This window comes from Rhipicephalus microplus, chromosome 8 (genome assembly GCF_043290135.1).
Source record: "Rhipicephalus microplus isolate Deutch F79 chromosome 8, USDA_Rmic, whole genome shotgun sequence".
NCBI lineage: Eukaryota > Metazoa > Arthropoda > Arachnida > Ixodida > Ixodidae > Rhipicephalus > Rhipicephalus microplus.
In genome coordinates, this window is record NC_134707.1 from 12,479,965 (window position 1) to 12,497,608 (window position 17,644).

The 17,644-nt window shown below is 45.0% G+C and overlaps 1 protein-coding gene across 1 annotated transcript; it reads right to left on the minus strand.

Annotated features, from left to right (window-relative positions):
• Positions 1-7,430: 7,430 nt before the first annotated feature.
• LOC142769310 (uncharacterized) lies at positions 7,431-15,466 on the minus strand. The gene is made up of 5 exons (XM_075872451.1): positions 15,243-15,466; positions 13,688-14,534; positions 12,114-12,182; positions 9,975-10,064; positions 7,431-7,593 (listed from the first exon to the last, which is right to left on the minus strand). The coding sequence occupies exons 1-5, from the start codon at positions 15,464-15,466 to the stop codon at positions 7,477-7,479; spliced, it is 1,347 nt and encodes a 448-aa protein (XP_075728566.1). The 3' UTR covers positions 7,431-7,476.
• Between the last annotated feature and the right edge of the window lie 2,178 nt (positions 15,467-17,644).

Sequence of the window (17,644 nt, forward strand, 5' to 3'; positions counted from 1 at the left end):
ACGTCACTTCGTGAGGAGATACTTTGTGCTTGCCACGATGAGCCAACGTCTGGTCATCTCGGATACACACGCACATTGGCCAGAATCCAACAGAAATACTACTGGCCAAGGCTTCCAGCTATTGTGAAGCAGTACGTGCGCACGTGCCTCGATTGCCAACGACGAAAATCGCCACCGTTAAAACCAGCTGGGCTATTACAACCAATTCAAGTGCCCACGGTACCTTTTTCCCAAATTGGAATGGATCTCCTTGGACCATATCCGACTTCCCATGCTGGCAACAAGTGGGTACGCCACTGATTATGTTACGCGCTATGCCGAAACAAAGGCTTTGTCAAGTGGCAACGCCGTTGAAACCGCACGATTCTTCGTAGAAGATATCGTCCTGAGGCACGGTGCTCCAACAATCATAATAACGGATCGAGGTGCCGCTTTCACGACCACGCTCCTGAAGACAGTGCTTGATCTCAGTGGAAAAGCCCATCGAAAAACCACTTCCTATCATCCACAAACCAACGGCTTAACAGAACGCCTCAACAAGACTATTGCTGCCATGTTGAGTATGTACGTTGACGTGGATCACAAGAACTGGGACGACATTCTACCGTACATCACGTTCGCCTATAATACAGCGCAGCAAGAAACAACACGAACAACGCCGTTCAGTCTCCTTCATGGCTGTGAAGTGACGACGATGCTTGACGCCATGTTACTGCACGACTGCAATGACATCGATTTGGACGCTGCATCTTTTATCCAACGAGCAGAAGAAGCGAGGCAGCTTGCGCGCGTACGAATCACCCAGAAGCAAAATTATGACGCCGAACGTTATAATCTGCGACACCGACATGTCGTCTATGGGGCCGGCGACAAAGTCTGGGTATGGAGTCCTATCCGCCGCCGGGGACTGTCTGAAAAATTGCTGAAGAAGTATTTTGGCCCCTACACAGTTTTACAACGCCTGAGCGACGTTAATTACGTGGTCGTTCCTGACAGCCCCTCGACAACTCGCCAGCAAAAACCAGAAATCGTGCACGTTGTGCGAATGAAGCCCTACTTTTCGGTCTGATTTACACCTTACATCTACTACACCGTCTTTTGTAGAAGAGCATCGGGACGCTGCTCTCTGGAGGGGGGCAAATGCCACATTGAATATGCAGCACGAAGAGAACAACGAATAATACGCGCAGCGAGAGAAAAAGACGAGGTTCTCTTCCGATCAGTTTGCCAGTGTTCTGGTACAATTAAAGTGAGTTCCCTGGATTCGACTGCTGCTGTTTCTGCATTGTGACAATATCACCCAACGCCGACGCGGGGGGGGGGATGAACTTTAATGCTATGCCTTTCAAAAACCCACAGATTTTATGCAACCTAGCTCTCTCATATTCATTTAGAGTGAACATTCAGCTACTTTTCCAAAGACATAAATAATTTTCGTGTCATACCGATCCTTATGACGGATGCATTAACCATGTCTTTTCAGTTTTTTTTCGATCTGTTGAGACGTAAAATTCTTTTTTTTAGGAAAGCAATGAATAGGTGTATATTTGGGGCCAGTTCATATCGCAGTGCATTTCGTACGACCTACGTACGTTCACGTTAATCTTCCCAGTCATTCTGTGATAGAGTAACTGTCATAAGAAGTTCAAAATATACCACATGAACGTATGTTTCAAGCGAAAAGTGGTGAAGCGCCCAGCAGAAATTCTTGCGTGAGCTGTTCAGCGCACCATCCGTCTCGGTAGGACAGCGGTTACGGAGCTTGGCCGCTGACGCAAAGGTATGGGGTTCGATCGCTGGTGCGGCGATCGCATTTTGATGGAAGCTGAGTGTAAGAGGCCCATGTACTGTGCAATCTCAGTGCACGTTAGAAAACACCGGATGGTCGCGATTTCCGCGGCCCTCTCCTACGGCGTCTCTGATAATGATATCGCAATTTTTGGACGTAAAACCCAGACATTATCTTTATGATTCCTAACTGTTTAGCGCACCAATTCAGGGATAAAGGCTCACAATATGCAGCGGACAATACTTAACTATGCAATAAAAGAAGCTTTACGGAATGATCCGAAAAAAAAAACTATTGAATGCTTTATAATACTGCGAGTTGATTGATTGATTGATTGATATGTGGGGTTTAACGTCTCAAAACCACTCTATGATTATGAGAGACGCCGTAGTGGAGGGCTCCGGAAATTTAGACCACCTGGGGTTCTTTAACGTGCACCCAAATCTGAGCACACGGGCCTACAACATGGGATACATATAAGCTGTCCTGATGAAGGTTGGCATATGTTACGCTACAAATGGACCCGCTGTTGGATCTGTATAGAAAAAAGTACGTGTTTAACGATTTAGGGTGTTTAGTACTCAACTGTGGGACAGCCGTCAGCCTGTCCCTATGTTATAATTATTAGCGATATACTCGCCGAATATTTGATGGCACCAATTGTCGATAGAGATATAACACTGTCCTCTCAAGGTTTTTTTAAACAGCGGCGACTGGGTGCTGCACGTTTTCGTGATTTGCTGAACAAGTTTTGCCTCAAATCTTCATCACTTTACAGGGTAATGTGTTAAGAGAAAATGTTTAAGGGTTTAGAGTACCTGGTACTCTATTATTAGAGTTCATACTATAAAAGCGTTTTTGGGTGCGTGTTCAGAAGAAGCATTCAACGATTTCGAGTACTTCGTACTCAACTATAGGAGGTCAGTGAGCCGTCCAGACAGAAAAAGTCAGCCGCTTGTTCCCACGGGAGGACCTCAAGTAAATGTGTCGCAGAGTGGGGGGGGGGGGGGTATTCCGTGAATATTGTGTATTTGGGTATGCTTTGAGAATGTTTATTTGATATTTCGTCTTTATTATTCTTATTTATAGAGTGAGGGCGAAGCGTTGCCTTGAATGTGTGGTGGGACGGTGATGTTGGGTTGTGCCCATAACTAAGGTCCCTAGATGAAACAAGTTTCCAAGGTAGCGACACCCTTCCTTTTCCTCCTCGCTTATTTGCCTGAAGTGCCCCCTAGAAGGTTCAAAACTTTCATCCAAAAGCGAATGTTTGGGTTCTGTTGCTACGGTGAATAGATGTAAATGAAACAAAATGGAACGAAATAAGACGTAGAATAAACAGTTACCTTTATGAACATAAACGGCACAACACAAGAGCAAGCGGGATGTGCGTTACTCAACCGGCAACGTTGTGCAGTTCTATACACCACTAGCCATGGCGTCTCGCGTAGTACATTTTAGTTCCACGGCCGCGGTATTTCGTCCAGTTCTAACTAGTCCACTTCTCCGATTGTGTTTTGTTCGTGTTGTGACACTGTGAACGTGCTTCTTGCTGGATCCTGTAAGTGGCCACAGGGCGTGACGTTGTGACGATTGATTACAACCGGCTTGTGCACACGCAAGAAAAAAAAAAAAACTACGACCAGACTGGTAAGAACACTCGTCCAGCAGCACTGTGATGACGTTTTTTTTAAATGTGCCCATTTGGAATATCGTGATGCCAAGTGATTCTGATGCGGTGCTGGGAACTTCCTGAAAAGTGAGAGTTCTACTGGTGAGGTGTCTCGAAGCAGCGCGTTTCGGCTCAAGCGGAAACTGGTCAAGAGTGAAATGTTTCTGAAGGTGCGTTGATTACAACCTACAGCTGCTCTGTATACGAGCATACCCACATGTATTTCTACCAACTGGCATGCACTAGACGCGCATTAGACACGTGCCTGGCGTTTCAATAAAAACCGACAAGTGGCCTCGCTTCGCAGATCCGCGTCGACATACGTTGACGGAGTTGCACGAAAGCATTCGCGTGAAATGGTTTATAGTTGCACTTCATGGTGCGCTTCATCTCGGAAAGCACGAGGTAAGTTGAAGAGAGCGAAACCATTTTCTGTTGTTTACGGCAACGCAGCATTGCTGAAAAACGCAGATGTTGCATTGAACGAGCATGGCGAAACAATCTTGGTCGACTTAGCGCACACCGAAACGCTCCTCCTCTTCAGTTTATGTTCTGGCTACGATTTTGTCTTTGGTCACGGCGAGAATCCGGCTGGAGCCATATGCGCATGCGTACTCGTTTTGAACCTTTTGCATAATAATAAATAACACCACCAGCCATTTGCAAGATCACGTGTAAGTAATGCACCAATTACAGACGCGGATGGCAGCGAAAAAGAGGAGTAATCGAGAGAGTGAGGAGGACAGCTCGAGAACAATGAGTGACGCTACCTTGTTTCATCTAGGGACCTTACCCATAACTGGTTGAAGGTACTGTTGCTTCCATCGCATCTACTCGAGTCTAGCAAAGCGTCTAGTCAAGCTCGCGAGAGCGTAGTAAAGACGCCCTTGGCTGAATTCCAAACGCGCGATCCTTACTATACGGTCTGGCTAGTAAACACACGTGCAGCGCGAGCAGTCGGTTTTTACTAGCACACGTTGCCTGCATCGGCCTTGCGAGGCGAGAAAAAGGGGGTGGGGGAGCGAAACGGGAGCATGTGGCGCGAGACGCGAGCATGCGCAATGGGGGTGTAGACGACACCGCCGACAACAGATTTGCCTGTTTAGACGACCATAGAATGCTCCGCAATTAAATGCTGAAGGCCATAATTTAGGTACAGAGTGTGCTTACACAAAGTAGTTAACTGTTTAGAGCACTTGGTACTCTACTATGGGAGAGTGGACACTTTTCCCTTGGACCTCACACTCGATGTGGCCGCATTGACAGAAGGGGTTAGGAAAAAGTGGTCAACGATTTTGAGTACTTGGTACTGTACTATGAGAGAGCATTAAGCCGTCCCGTGAGCCTCGCACTGCGGAAGCGGTGCACGAACTGTGTGTTTAGAAAAAAGTTTTTAACGATTTAGAGCACGAGGTACTCAACTATGGGAGGGGGGTTCGAAAAAGGGGGTAACGATTTAGAGTACAGGGTACTCTACTATGGGAGAGCTTAAAGCCGTCCCGATGTGAATAGTGCTAGGATAAATGCACTATGGGAGAGCAACGAGGGGGGGGGGGGTAGAGAAAGTGGGTAACGATTTAGAGTACGAGGTACTCTACTATGGGAGAGCTTAAAGCCGTCCCGTGGGCCTCAGTGTTTTGTCGCGTACATTGCTTGTGACTTGCTTCGTGCTTTCATGAGCGTAACTTCAACTGATACGAAATGAACGCATGACCTGCTTTGATGGTACACTTAAGGCTCTTCAAAAATATCCAGGCCACATTTAGTGATTTTGTTACGAATTTGTGCTTGACTCTTGACCAGTTACGCTTTTATCACACTTTTGTCCAAGCGTTTCGGCTACAGCGTATTACTTTAATATGAGACCTTCTAATACTCCAGGCGGAAATCTAATACATATGTCATTGCTCTATAAATATCGCCAAGCTCTGCACTGGCGGTGACTCACTATATAACCTAGGTGATAATTGAGAACTTTAGCTTCTAGTGTTTAGCTCAACGATATTTTATGTATCAACACGTCTACGTGATCGAAACTAAATGTAAACTATCACTCTCACTTGTGCATTTGCCTTTTTAACGAATCAAGCAATGAATTCAAATTTTATTTTTGAATCTAAGTGGAAGGGAGACGCTGCTCTCGTCGGAGCGAGTCGACGCGCGTCGTGTCGGCTCCGGTTTCAACGAATGTTTCGCAGCGAAGTCGCCTGGAAGCCCACAAGACTTTGGTACCCGCGTATTCAGCTTGTCATCAGGAATCGACTGGCACCAAGTTCGAGGTGGGGACTTGAATTTTGACACCTTTACCGACGCATTTTCGTCAACCACGCTGGCAGGAGAGCTACGCCTAACGCCCGCCAACCACCGGCAGCGCAGCCGCCAGAGACGCTGCGGCCTAGGCCGGCCTAGCTCTGCGGACTCCAAGAAACGCCGGTCAGCGCGTTTGACGCGTCCGACTTTCTGAGAACAAATGGAGGTCGCTGTGGAGGGAGAACCCATTTCCCATGAAGAATTCGAAGAAAGCACAGAATGGAGCACCGTAGGATCGAAGAAGTCGCACTGCGGGCAATCACTGGAACCCGGTGCTGATTCTCAACGAGAGAATAACAGCAAGAAACAGCGTGAGCAACGCCTGCGTCAAGTAACAAGATTAAGCCGGACGCCTCCACTGCCCCGGGACGACTACAAGATCATCATCCGACCTAAAGGCGGCCTTCGACTTGCCGATCATGGAGCCGCCCGGCTGGCGACTAGCATTTACGACGCCTCTGAAATTCCGAGAGAAGCCCAACGTGATGACACAATATACCCGAATTGCCAGCGGAATATCATCGTTGTGAGTACACTCATCGACGCGCATGCTGATAGATACCAGAAAATCTCTCGAATTGTGGTCGGCAGCAAGACGTACGATACCGGCGCATACGAAGCAGCACCAGACGGTACGTCAAAAGGCGTGATACGTGATATCCCGTTGGACGATACCACCCGAGATATTACGGCTAATGGGATTACGACAAAGAACGCCACAGCAATCGCTGCGAAACGCCTGAGCAGCACAACGACGGTGATGGTACTGTTCGCTGGTCTTCACGTCCCAACGTATGATCGATACGGTGGAGCAATGTTGAGGTTCTCTCTTTACCGCAAGCAGATAGACACGTGTTATCAATGCGGTCGCCTGGGTCACCACGCAGATCCACTTTTCCCTGTGCGGGATAACAAACTAGACGGTCGCCTTGTAAACCTTCCTGCCTTTGCTTCCTCTACCTCATCCTTGCCGTCAGCATCAGCGCCTGGGCATAGCAGAAAACTACAAACGCATGACTATCCACACTTTGAAAGCTCTCACGAGGTGAACATCAAGCTGGATGCCAATGTTTGTCGACGTTGACGGGTACAAACATTTGCAAACGTTGCCAGCCGTCACTGCCACATGTCATGTGGGACGACGCAGCAAGACTGCAGAAGGGATAGTAACCCATGTTACGTATTTACACTTGGGATACGTGAGAGATCCATGGCGCTCGGCCAGGGTTGAGTGTCCGAAGAGGCATCATGAACCTGGTGGGGCTTCCAGCAAAGATCAATCGTTTTCCGTAATGAAGATCCTCCTGTCCCGTATTTCCGATTCTACCACACCTCTTTTCCTATTTCCATAGGTTATATTTAACCAAACTTTCTCCTAGTATATCAGCTTGATTTTTTACAACGCATTTTTCGAATGATTGAAAAACCGGAAGTAAGTGCTTATCCAGAATTGCGTGAAAGAGAAGCGCGACTGTGACACAATGTTCCTGCCAAAAAGAAATACAGACAACTGAAACACATTACACTTTCTGTAAATTTATGCTAATATTTTTTAGCGTCTAAGAACGGTGCTAACTGACTTGCATGTTATAACCTGTGGCTACAAGAGAGGCGCCAACTACTTTTTCGTTTTTAAAGCATGGAGCTGATTGAGTGGTTGGATGTCAACTGAATTTTCTTCTGTCTTTTATTCATCTGGTCTTGACGTCTAGATGGAAAGCGCAGCAGTGGTAAGTGAGGTGTCAGGTCCGCATCCAGCTGTAGCTTCGAGATCCGGGCTCGTTTGCACCAGAATCACTGTGTACGTTATAATACTGCCAGCCATCTGCAAAACAAATGCCGAACGGTTAATGAACACCAAATTATTAACAAAAATCGGCAGACCCTTAAGCTTCGCCTTTGAGAGTTGAACGCGATAGAGAAATGCGGCCCCTAGTGCACCCTTCAACTACTAAGTGCATGCCTATTCGTTTGTTTTGTTACATACACACGCACGCACACAAACATGCACACAGTAAATTAGACCAGCGTGCGCTATTATCGCGGAACGGGCTCGTTGTCGTCGTGACACCTGTGAAAAAAAATGCGTTAAAGGGGCCCTGAAATACTTTTTCAAGCAACCATAAAATGAATTCACCAGAAGAGCCTATTGCCTCATGAACTGAACGCCGCAAAAATCTTCAGAATCCGTCCAGTGCGAGGAAAGTTACAAATGCTTGTCGCACGCTGCAATTGCGTTATCTTTTCTCTCGTCCCGACGAAAGTGCTGGAAGCTAAGCAGGGAGGGGTAGCAGGGCAAAGAAACTACCGCGCCTCGTGACCTTGAGCACTCTTTTTTTTCTTCGAATGCGCGGCTTTTCAGTGTGCTCGCGTGCGCACGCGTGGACAAGTAGCGGCCTCCTGCGGCTATCTAGGTAACTTGATTTTTCGGTCACGGACGCACAGACAATTTTTCGCTAACAACCAACAGGGCCGACACCGGTGGTGGGTTTCCTGCGACACGAGCTCTATAACGCTATCGCATTAAAAGTAAGATCATTTTCTCACGGTGCGGTCGAGGCATAGCAAGGAAGCATTACGGTGCGGTCCAACCAAAGCAAGGAAGCCTTTCCGAAGGCGAAGCACTCCAGACCAGCTTGCGCTATCGTTTTCTACTCTTGAAGGGAAACTGAAGCGTCCCCCAGTTTTAAATGCCGTGACGCCACAAAGTAGCAACATGCAAAAACCTCTCGCGACAATGCAGACACCCGCAGAGCTGCTATGCAAAAAGATCCCGCCGGCGCAACTCTTCTGTCAGTTCGCATCAGCTCCCAAGGGTGGTACTTTTGAGTGGGGCACTCGCAGTGACATCACATAGTTTGCAAATAGAAAAAAGTCTATTTACTGCTTTACGGGAAGTCATTATGAAATATTAAACAGTACGTTCTTATTGCTGCGAAATGAACTAAATGAGTGAGCACACGTGAGGAAAAGGTAATCTTTCAGGAATGCACAAAACAGTCCTATCTTTCAAAAAATAAAAAAAAAACACTCAACTCAGAACACTCTCTGGAAATGTTATGCAGTTAAAAAAACAATAGAGAATATCTGCAACTTGGGGCCTTTTTCATTTTGCGACTTGCTTTGGCTATATATTTGCTTAACTCGCAAAGAACAGAGAGAAATACAGTCCTTGCGGAAAATATGCAATCCATTAGTTCAATTTATATTATATACTTTGACTTTTTTCTTTCGCTACGCACGAACACTTTTTTAAAAGCAGTACTTTGGTAAAAGCAGTACAAGCCGTTAAATGAGGAACTTTCAGAGAGGATCGAATTTAAATTTTTTTACGGTTTCAGGAAGGCTCGCTGCCAGCAGGTAACCTTCGCATGCAAGCTTAGTGGGTAGTTACATGAGGTTTCAGGAAGAAATGTAAAATAATAGACTACACAGTAAATAACTATTCACTTACACTTTACCATTACCGTAAAACATAGTGTCCTTTATTCGAACGATTCCACCTACATTCAGGACAGTAAAAAGTTGAGGGGAGTTGTGAGCCGTAAATTTGCGTTCTTCTGTTTATTATGAATCCAGTTACATCCTATTGAATCTCCAGAACCCTGGCGTAAAGTTATGTAACTTTCACACAACTGTAGAGTCTATAATTACACGTGCCACTAAGAGCTATGTCTGCTGGCTGCTGGAGCTTTCAAGAATCATTTTTAACGTAGTCTGTACTCAGCCACAACTTCTCTTGGCACTGAAGGGAAAGCTACGGATCCTAATCGCGTGCCTCCTACCACCAGTAAAGGTAGTTCCAAAGTAGCGCCCGTATTTCCAGCTTTCCTCCTTTATTTTCTACTTGGAGCTATTTGAGAGAGGACGCAACTCACACCAGTAAGATATTAGAATTTATTTAAATTTTTCTCTGTTGACTTCGTGTTTTTGAACGCGCGAGAAAGTCGCGCCTATTTACGTGCACCTCAAACGCAAAGCGGCGTCTGCGTCTACATAGAACGGTGATAGTGCGCCCCCGTCACTTTTTACAGCGTAATGAGGCGCGCGCCAAAATGGACTACTTCGCGTAGTGCTGCATGTGCAGAAGCTCCGCCTCCGTACCTTTCCCTTCAGTGCCAAGAAAAGTTGTCGCCGAGTATACAGATGGTGTGTGATCTAAGAGCTGCGCTTGTGTGCTGATCTCTGGTAATTTCCATTGCTTACCGAGACAAGTAAGGGCAGGTTGATCTTGAAAAAGTCACTCCCATTCAGGCTGATGTCTTCTGGATTTATGCTGCAGTGTAAATACTGCACCTGCATCATAAGTTTATTCTGATTAATGACGACGATGGCTTTCAACGTGCCACGCCATAAGTATCTCCGAAATGAATAGTGTAATATGCAAAGAACAACAATAAAAATCTACCAACCTAAATCTAAAGAGTCTAATATCCATGACGTGAATGATAACGAGTGGGCTAAGCTCCGGGAAATGATTGACCCCATACATTGCCCACTTGATCATGCAAAGACGTGACAACACGTGTGCACACTCAATACAAAGTTGTTTATTAATCGCAATGTGCATACGGTGTTGAGATGATCGTATAGATATCCATAGAAATATCTATATGAATACCCATGTGGCTAACCACATGGATATGACTAGCCATTTGGTGCCGAGGTGTATATATGGCTATCCATGTGGATATGGATATCTATAGGATTACATGGCGACAGACAGAAGACATGGCTTGACCCTGAAAATATCCGCGCCTAAAAACAAGTTCTACATCTCAAAATACCAATATATGTCATTGAAAGATGACATTCATGCAGAAAACGCTATTCGAGATAGCGGCGTAGCCTAAATTTTTTTGCAGAGCAGACAAAATCATTTTGAAGGACTAACACAACGACAACTTCAATGTTCGTAGCATAATGCTTTCCGGCTCGTTTCCCCCTGCTGTGCGAGAACATTTGATCATGATGGCTACCACGTAACTGTTGCGTAGGTCAAGCAATAAAGCTCCAAAAACCCGGAATAATTTGATTTCAGTGAGAATTTCAAGTAAAAACACCATCATGACAGCTTCAAATCATTTGAAACAAAGCACTTCTGAGATTAACTGTTTGTATAATAATGACAAACCTCAATTCTAAGCCGTCACACGACTTTGAACTTTCTAAAACGTTGGAAAAGCTAATAGGTATATTAGGGGCGAAGCTCCTTAAAGCGGCACCCGTTCGTCCCTCGTAGTCGTAGTCGTAGTGTGTAACAAGTGTTACATTTTGACCTGCAAGGTGGTGCTGGTGGGAGATTTCTCCTGTGCTATGTTGAACAATAAAAAGTTCGCGGCGTGCGCATTAACTAAAAGCGAAAGCTCCTGTCTCTCATTCCCCATTAGCAGTATAGGAAACGTTAGTAGAAGTAGAAGTGTTGAAAGCCGACTTCTGCTGTCTCTCATTCCCAGTAGCAGCCATTGTTTACTCCAAGGTAGTGCCTGGGGAGATTTCTCCTGTGCATGATGAAACAATAAAAAAATTTTGTTCAAAACGCCGTTGATTGATGAAATAAACCAACGAAGGACGCCAGATGTTTTCTAAAAGCAAAACGAAAAGACGCCAGATGTTTTTAAAGCAAAACAAAAAGAAGACGCCAGCTGCTTAACGAAAGACGCCAGGTGTTTACTAAAGCAATGGTTTTATTGGGTGAATTAAGGGAAGAAAATTTCACGGTATTACTTCCAGGAGCTTCGCCCAATTTTATCATCATTCACCTCGTGGATCTGCCGTCAATTTTTTCGAAACATTGTCCATTGACAGTTCAATTAGTTTTTGATTGGTTGTGCAGCTTGCACCAAAAGATAATATATTTATTCCATGCAGGACATTCATTGAGGAAATGTTTAAAGTTGATGGATACCATTCTCTTCTCATATCATAGTCGGTGCCAATATAGACGCTGCTAGCGCATTCGCAGTGTTGCATTCTTTAATACCTATGGGCTGAAACATTACACTCGAAGGTTACAACAGTCTGTAATGTTTTCTCGCCGTCTCAAGAACTGGTATTGCAGATGACAAGTAGTGTTGGTGTCCAGCGGCCTATTTATATCATATGAAAGTTTAGGCGAATATTAGACGTCATAAAAAAGTCCTGTAACGAAATTTTGGGATTCTTCCTCTGATCTTTCATATGACGATTCGAACCATCGTAATCAACATTATTATTTTAAATAGTTCTATACAAAATGAGAACATTTCTTACCTGTTGACTGTATGCGGTCGTCCGCTCTATGTAAATGTTCATATCGACATTCAGATTTCAAATAATTTTATATATAACGGGGACTTTTCATACCTGTTGGCTGTAGGCGGTTGTCCGCTCTATGGTCATTGTTCTTCGGCAAAGATTCTTGATCTCCTGGTACTGGGAAAAATAGTGGATAGTTAATTACTCCTTTAATAGTACTAGGCATGTAGAGTAGCTACAATACCTCCCTTCCCATACAGGTTTGTTGAGAAACCTTCTTGCATGCCTGCACATTTCGTTATTCATTGTTTTCCGTCGCTTTAAAAATCTTGTTGATGCGCACAAACGTTGCGCATTGGAAGGTATATCACTGCTAAGCCATATGGACGTGTTTTATTATTATTGTTGTTGCGAAAGATTTTAATGAAAATCGTGTTGATAAGATTGAGACCTTTCCTGTTACGAATGACGATGGAATTCGGAGTTTAGCAATGAACAGAGGAATAGAGAAGAAAAAAATTACAGCATATCTACCGAGTGAAGGATGATGAGTGGGGCTAAGCGTCCGTCCGTCCGTCCGTATGTATGTATGTATGTATGTATGTATGTATGTATGTATGTATGTATGTATGTATGTATGTATGTATGTATGTATGTATGTATGTATGTATGTATGTATGCATGTATTATTATTATTATTATTATTATTATATTAATATATTATTATTATTATTATTATTATTATTATTATTATTATTATTATTATTATTGTTATTATTATTATTATTATTATTATTTACATATACTGCCAATCCCAATTAGGGATTATTGCAGGAAGGGCACATACATTGTGAAAGGGCAAGATTTATACAGAGGGTACTCACTGAATTATTATAATAACGAGTGAGACAAAGCCGACAGGAATACATTTGATGACTACATCTGTACCACTAAAATACATTCAGTATGTATGTATGTATGTATGTATGTATGTATGTATGTATGTATGTATGTATGTATGTATGTATGTATGTATGTATGTATGTATGTATGTATGTATGTATGTATGTGTGTGTGTGTGTGTGTGTGTGTGTGTGTGTGTGTGTGTACGTCGGTCTGTCCGCATGTCTGTGTGTCCGGACGTCTGTCTGTGTGCCTGTCCGTCCATCTGTGGATCAGTCTGTCCGACCTACTTCTTATGTGCTACCTTTTAGCACTACAACCTCTTACGCAGGTTTGTTGTCAATATCAGTTGCAACAATACAATCATGAAAATCTAGAACACAGCGTCTCCCCAGCAACGCACTAAATTGTCTTCATTTATAGTTTGTAGGCTCTTGCTAAAAAAGTGACTGCATGGCTTTGCAGCCCCTCTACACATTGGTGACCAGCGTTGAATAACCGAAAAAGATTGTTCGCCTGGGATAACTCTAGGAGTAAAAATCAACATGGAAGAAATTATCCCTCTCTGCAATCTCCGAGTGATCTTCGACACGCAATACCAAATTCTGGTTTACTGCTTTTCTTACGTAGCGCTGTACTCGTGATTGTAAAAGTAGTCAGGTAGATTATTATGAGCGTACGATTGAACGTTTTAAAGTAGTGCTCACCATCTCTACCGTTGGAGTTGCATTTATGGAACGGTTTTGCGCGCAACTGAGCAGCAGCGCTTCTAGACTCACCCCGTTAGACAACGACTGGCTCACTTGTGCCAGCCTGAGGAACTCGTACGAATTGAAGGCCGAGTAACCAATGGCGATCCAGAGCTCCGTCCTCTGCAGCCCCTCGGTGATGACCGTGAAGAGTGATATGCAAGTGACCAGCAGAAGGCCGACGCTGGAAATGACCACCGATATCTGCAAGACGCCATTTATGGAGTCCTTCAGCTCTTGCACAGTGCAGAGGTGAAGTCTGATCGTCTGCACTTTCTGAGCCGCCTCGACGTCGCAGGGCACCGTTTTGTCACCAGTGTAGTCCTCCATAGTCTCCTTGAGGTGCGTGACGTACACCACCAGAACTTCGGCCGTGCGCCTGAGGGCGATGAAATTGACGCTGTCGTAGACGAAGAATAGCACGGCGGCGAAAACGCTGCAACCCCTGTCTACGATCTCGCGCAGTGTCCACTCTTCACCATGTCGGTCAACCTTTTGTTCCTGGTGAAAGAGAGCAACAGTGTAGCTGACGAAGTAGATGGTGAGTGTCAGGATGCCCGCGAGGTCGTACCAGAAGAAGTGTCTCTGGGCGCAGCACTTGCAGGAGGGCACGTCCATGTCCTTTTCGAATCGGGCGGCAGCGGTGAAGAAGTCGAGCATCTTGCGGCAGCCCAGAGCCATCGTGAGGAAGTTGCCACTAGCCTTGACGATGATGACGACGTGAAGGAGCACGAGCAGGGACTTGGTGAATAGACGGTGCGTGTCGCTGAGTTCTATGGCATCGCGCGTTACCACGTCGATCTCGAACCATACGTAGAAGGCGAAGCAGGTGGCCGCGTACAGCGTGTACCAGTGGAGCCAGACGATTCTCGGCGACCTGCAGTCAGAGTCGTGGCGATCAGCGGCAAACCAATGGAGCATTAAAGGTTTAGAGAATAGGCGTTAGAGAATACCCTAATAATGCTAGCTGCTGTATTCTGCCATGTATTAAAGACTACTGCCGACAATTCCAAGATAGGCAGTACTTCAAGCAAGCACTTCCGTCAGATACATTATTTCTGCCATTTTATAATACAGCTTAGTTGATATGACTGCCCGGTTTTCCCTAATAAAGAAGGTGAGCCCCATTTATATATTGGCCACATATATCTCATACAGATTTTTTTTCGTTTAGTATGGGGATTAAAGCGAGACACTAGCGTGCTCGGACGTCCCGGAGCAGCAACCTACTCGCGTAAAACCCGTGGGGGCGCCGCGTTCGGCCGCTGGCGTTCCAGGATGCTAAGCACGAGCTGGACCACGTCTATTTGATTGCCTGGCTCTCGGCTGATAATTTTGCTTCATACTCACTTCGTTTAGTATGAAGATAAACTAATTTAGGCCCTAACGGTAGGTGTCTCAGGTACAAGGTTACACAGTGTGAAGAAAGGAAGTTATCTCTGCAATGGAATACTTTCACAAGTATTCAAGTTAAGAAATGGTAAAGGACACAAACCAGACGGCAATCACGAGGTAGGGATACGGAATCCCTGTGAAATTATGAGCTTGCACAACACAGCTGCCGTTTGGAATTGAACGAACATACCTGGGGGGCTTTGCGAGAAAGTCTTTGATGAAGCAGCACCCACAGAGTCGACACAATCTTGCTTGAAGGGCAAAGCTTCGCATCATGTTGCTATACGGCGCCCGCTCGTGTTTGTCCACTTTGGGAGAGCCATGCATGTCTCCAGGAGTGGGTGCGACGTCCACGGCGAACACCCGTTTGGGCCCCACGACAATGGAGGAGGAGCCATTCATGTGAGCGCTCATGGCGTATCTGTCATAGAAATTAGCAGCGGAACGTTTTCCCACTGACGAAATAAATATTTCGGGCGGATGAGTCATTGACGTTGACCTTGCGAACCGTGTCATCAGGTTCATAAAATACTTAAGATTCCTAAGTATGGATATATTTTGCTATGTATTTTGTAAATAAATAGAATCATCCCTGAAGAGCCACTGTACATAAAAATAACAAGCCTTGGTAAATATTCTGTGCAGATCAGCATAGGAATGTTACAATGTGCAACAAAGTGGACAAAATGGAAGCATATACTTGACAATCGTACTGCTTGTTCTACGCCACTGATCTCGTAGTTTCATAGGTCACTCAAAGGTACCACACAAAACTGCGCTTTGCTCTTTTGAAAGTGTATATCTTTTTTTAACAGTAAATACGTACCTTTGGTGCATACTCGTTTTTCTAGATGGCAAAACGACAAGACAAGCGAATATTAAGGCCTACCTTGTGAGATCAGGCTGGGACTGAGTCCTACTTTCAGCATGCAGCTCCTTGTACACGAGGGCCCACCCTTGCAGAACGATGGTGCCACCGAAAAAGTTACGGGCGAACGCAGTCGATGCCAGGAATCCTTAAGAGAAGCAGAGGGTTCAGGGTACACCTAGGCAGCCGGTGTGTCTCTGATAACGGCTTTGTCCCATTGCGAAGCCGAGCGACATTGGACTACCCAACACTTTATCACGGAGGTCTGAACGCCATGCTGGCGTGACAATAATACTTCCATTCTGTGTTGTTTCCTGTCGCCATTGCGAAGTGGCTAAGGTGAAAACCCTGTCCACATAGGCCATGGCATCCGAACTACGAGCAGCCTATTACGGCGCACTTGTGTGAAGCTTGTTCCTTGTTGTCTGTATTTTAGTCTTCATGTTTCACCACAAATGAAAGGACCTTCACCGCGCTCACGCCTGGGCTGCCGTGAACGGACTAATGAAGAACTGCTAATGGATTGCCATGCATCTTTTCTGTGACCTTAGTGGCAACTTTCATAGCGGCGGCAAGCCGTTACCTTGGCAACAATGACAGAGTCACGCAGTGTGGGCGCGAGACGGCCAGCACGTGCGTTATTTATGCAAAAGAGAGACCGCCGAACACATCGCCGGTGATTGTAGCGCGTGTATTGACCGGTTTAGGGGCGTCTACAAAACCGTGTTCTTTGAATAGCGTGTTTCTAGCCGATTTGTTTTCCTACTCTATTGCTGCCTGATGGGGTGGACAGGGCACAGTTTTCAATGTACAGTCCTAACGCCATTGTGAGAATGCGAGAACAAAAAAAAAAAAACCCCTTCGCTAGAGAGCGAAGCGATGTTACTGAGCTGAACTTTATATCGATATTGATGACCCTTAAGAGTTTGCTTACATTAGAGCGTGTAAGTGGGAGAACCGACAGCATCAGTGGCTGTCGCATCACCGTTAAACTAAGCTCATAAGCGCATGTCTCACTTCGTATCGAAAAAAGCTCACACATGATGCGACACAAATGAGCTCATATCATGGATTATTAAGCGTACAGGATTTATAACAGCAAGTGGAATAGGTCATTGCTATAGGTTAACAAACCTCTTCCCAGTTTGTTTCGCAAAGGTGGCAAGTCACCGCAGTACGTATCAAAGCTTGTCTTCAATTCTTAGTGAAAGAGCAGATAACTCAATGTAATGATGCTGAACACTTTAGAAGATTGTTATATTAGTAATATTAAAGAAATAATATAATGTTCTTTTAGCAATCATCTGTCATCTTTCTGTAGCTCGAAAAAGAGTAGCCTTTGCTGGAGCATATGAAAAAATATTCGATCTCTTTTACTTAAAAAGCACCCTGAAAATATTTTCGTTAAATGGAAACGTTCTGAACTTCCATCAGCCGGTGAAGCACCCCGCGTAAATAAGCGCTGCCATACTATTAAAAATATTAGGGGACATTCCTCAACGTTCACTATCCGGTGATGTAGTAAAGTAAACTCCGTTTTCATGAGAGGAGCTGCATCAAGCAGGACGCTCCCTGCACTTTTTTTGTTGGTGCTGTTTCATTCGATTCAGCAATCTTATTAACGTCTTGGTGATGTCTGCAGCACCAACGTAGACATCAATACAAATGCACGCAATAACGATTGGCCAGCGTAAACATTTATTAAGTCGTCGCATTGGTATTTT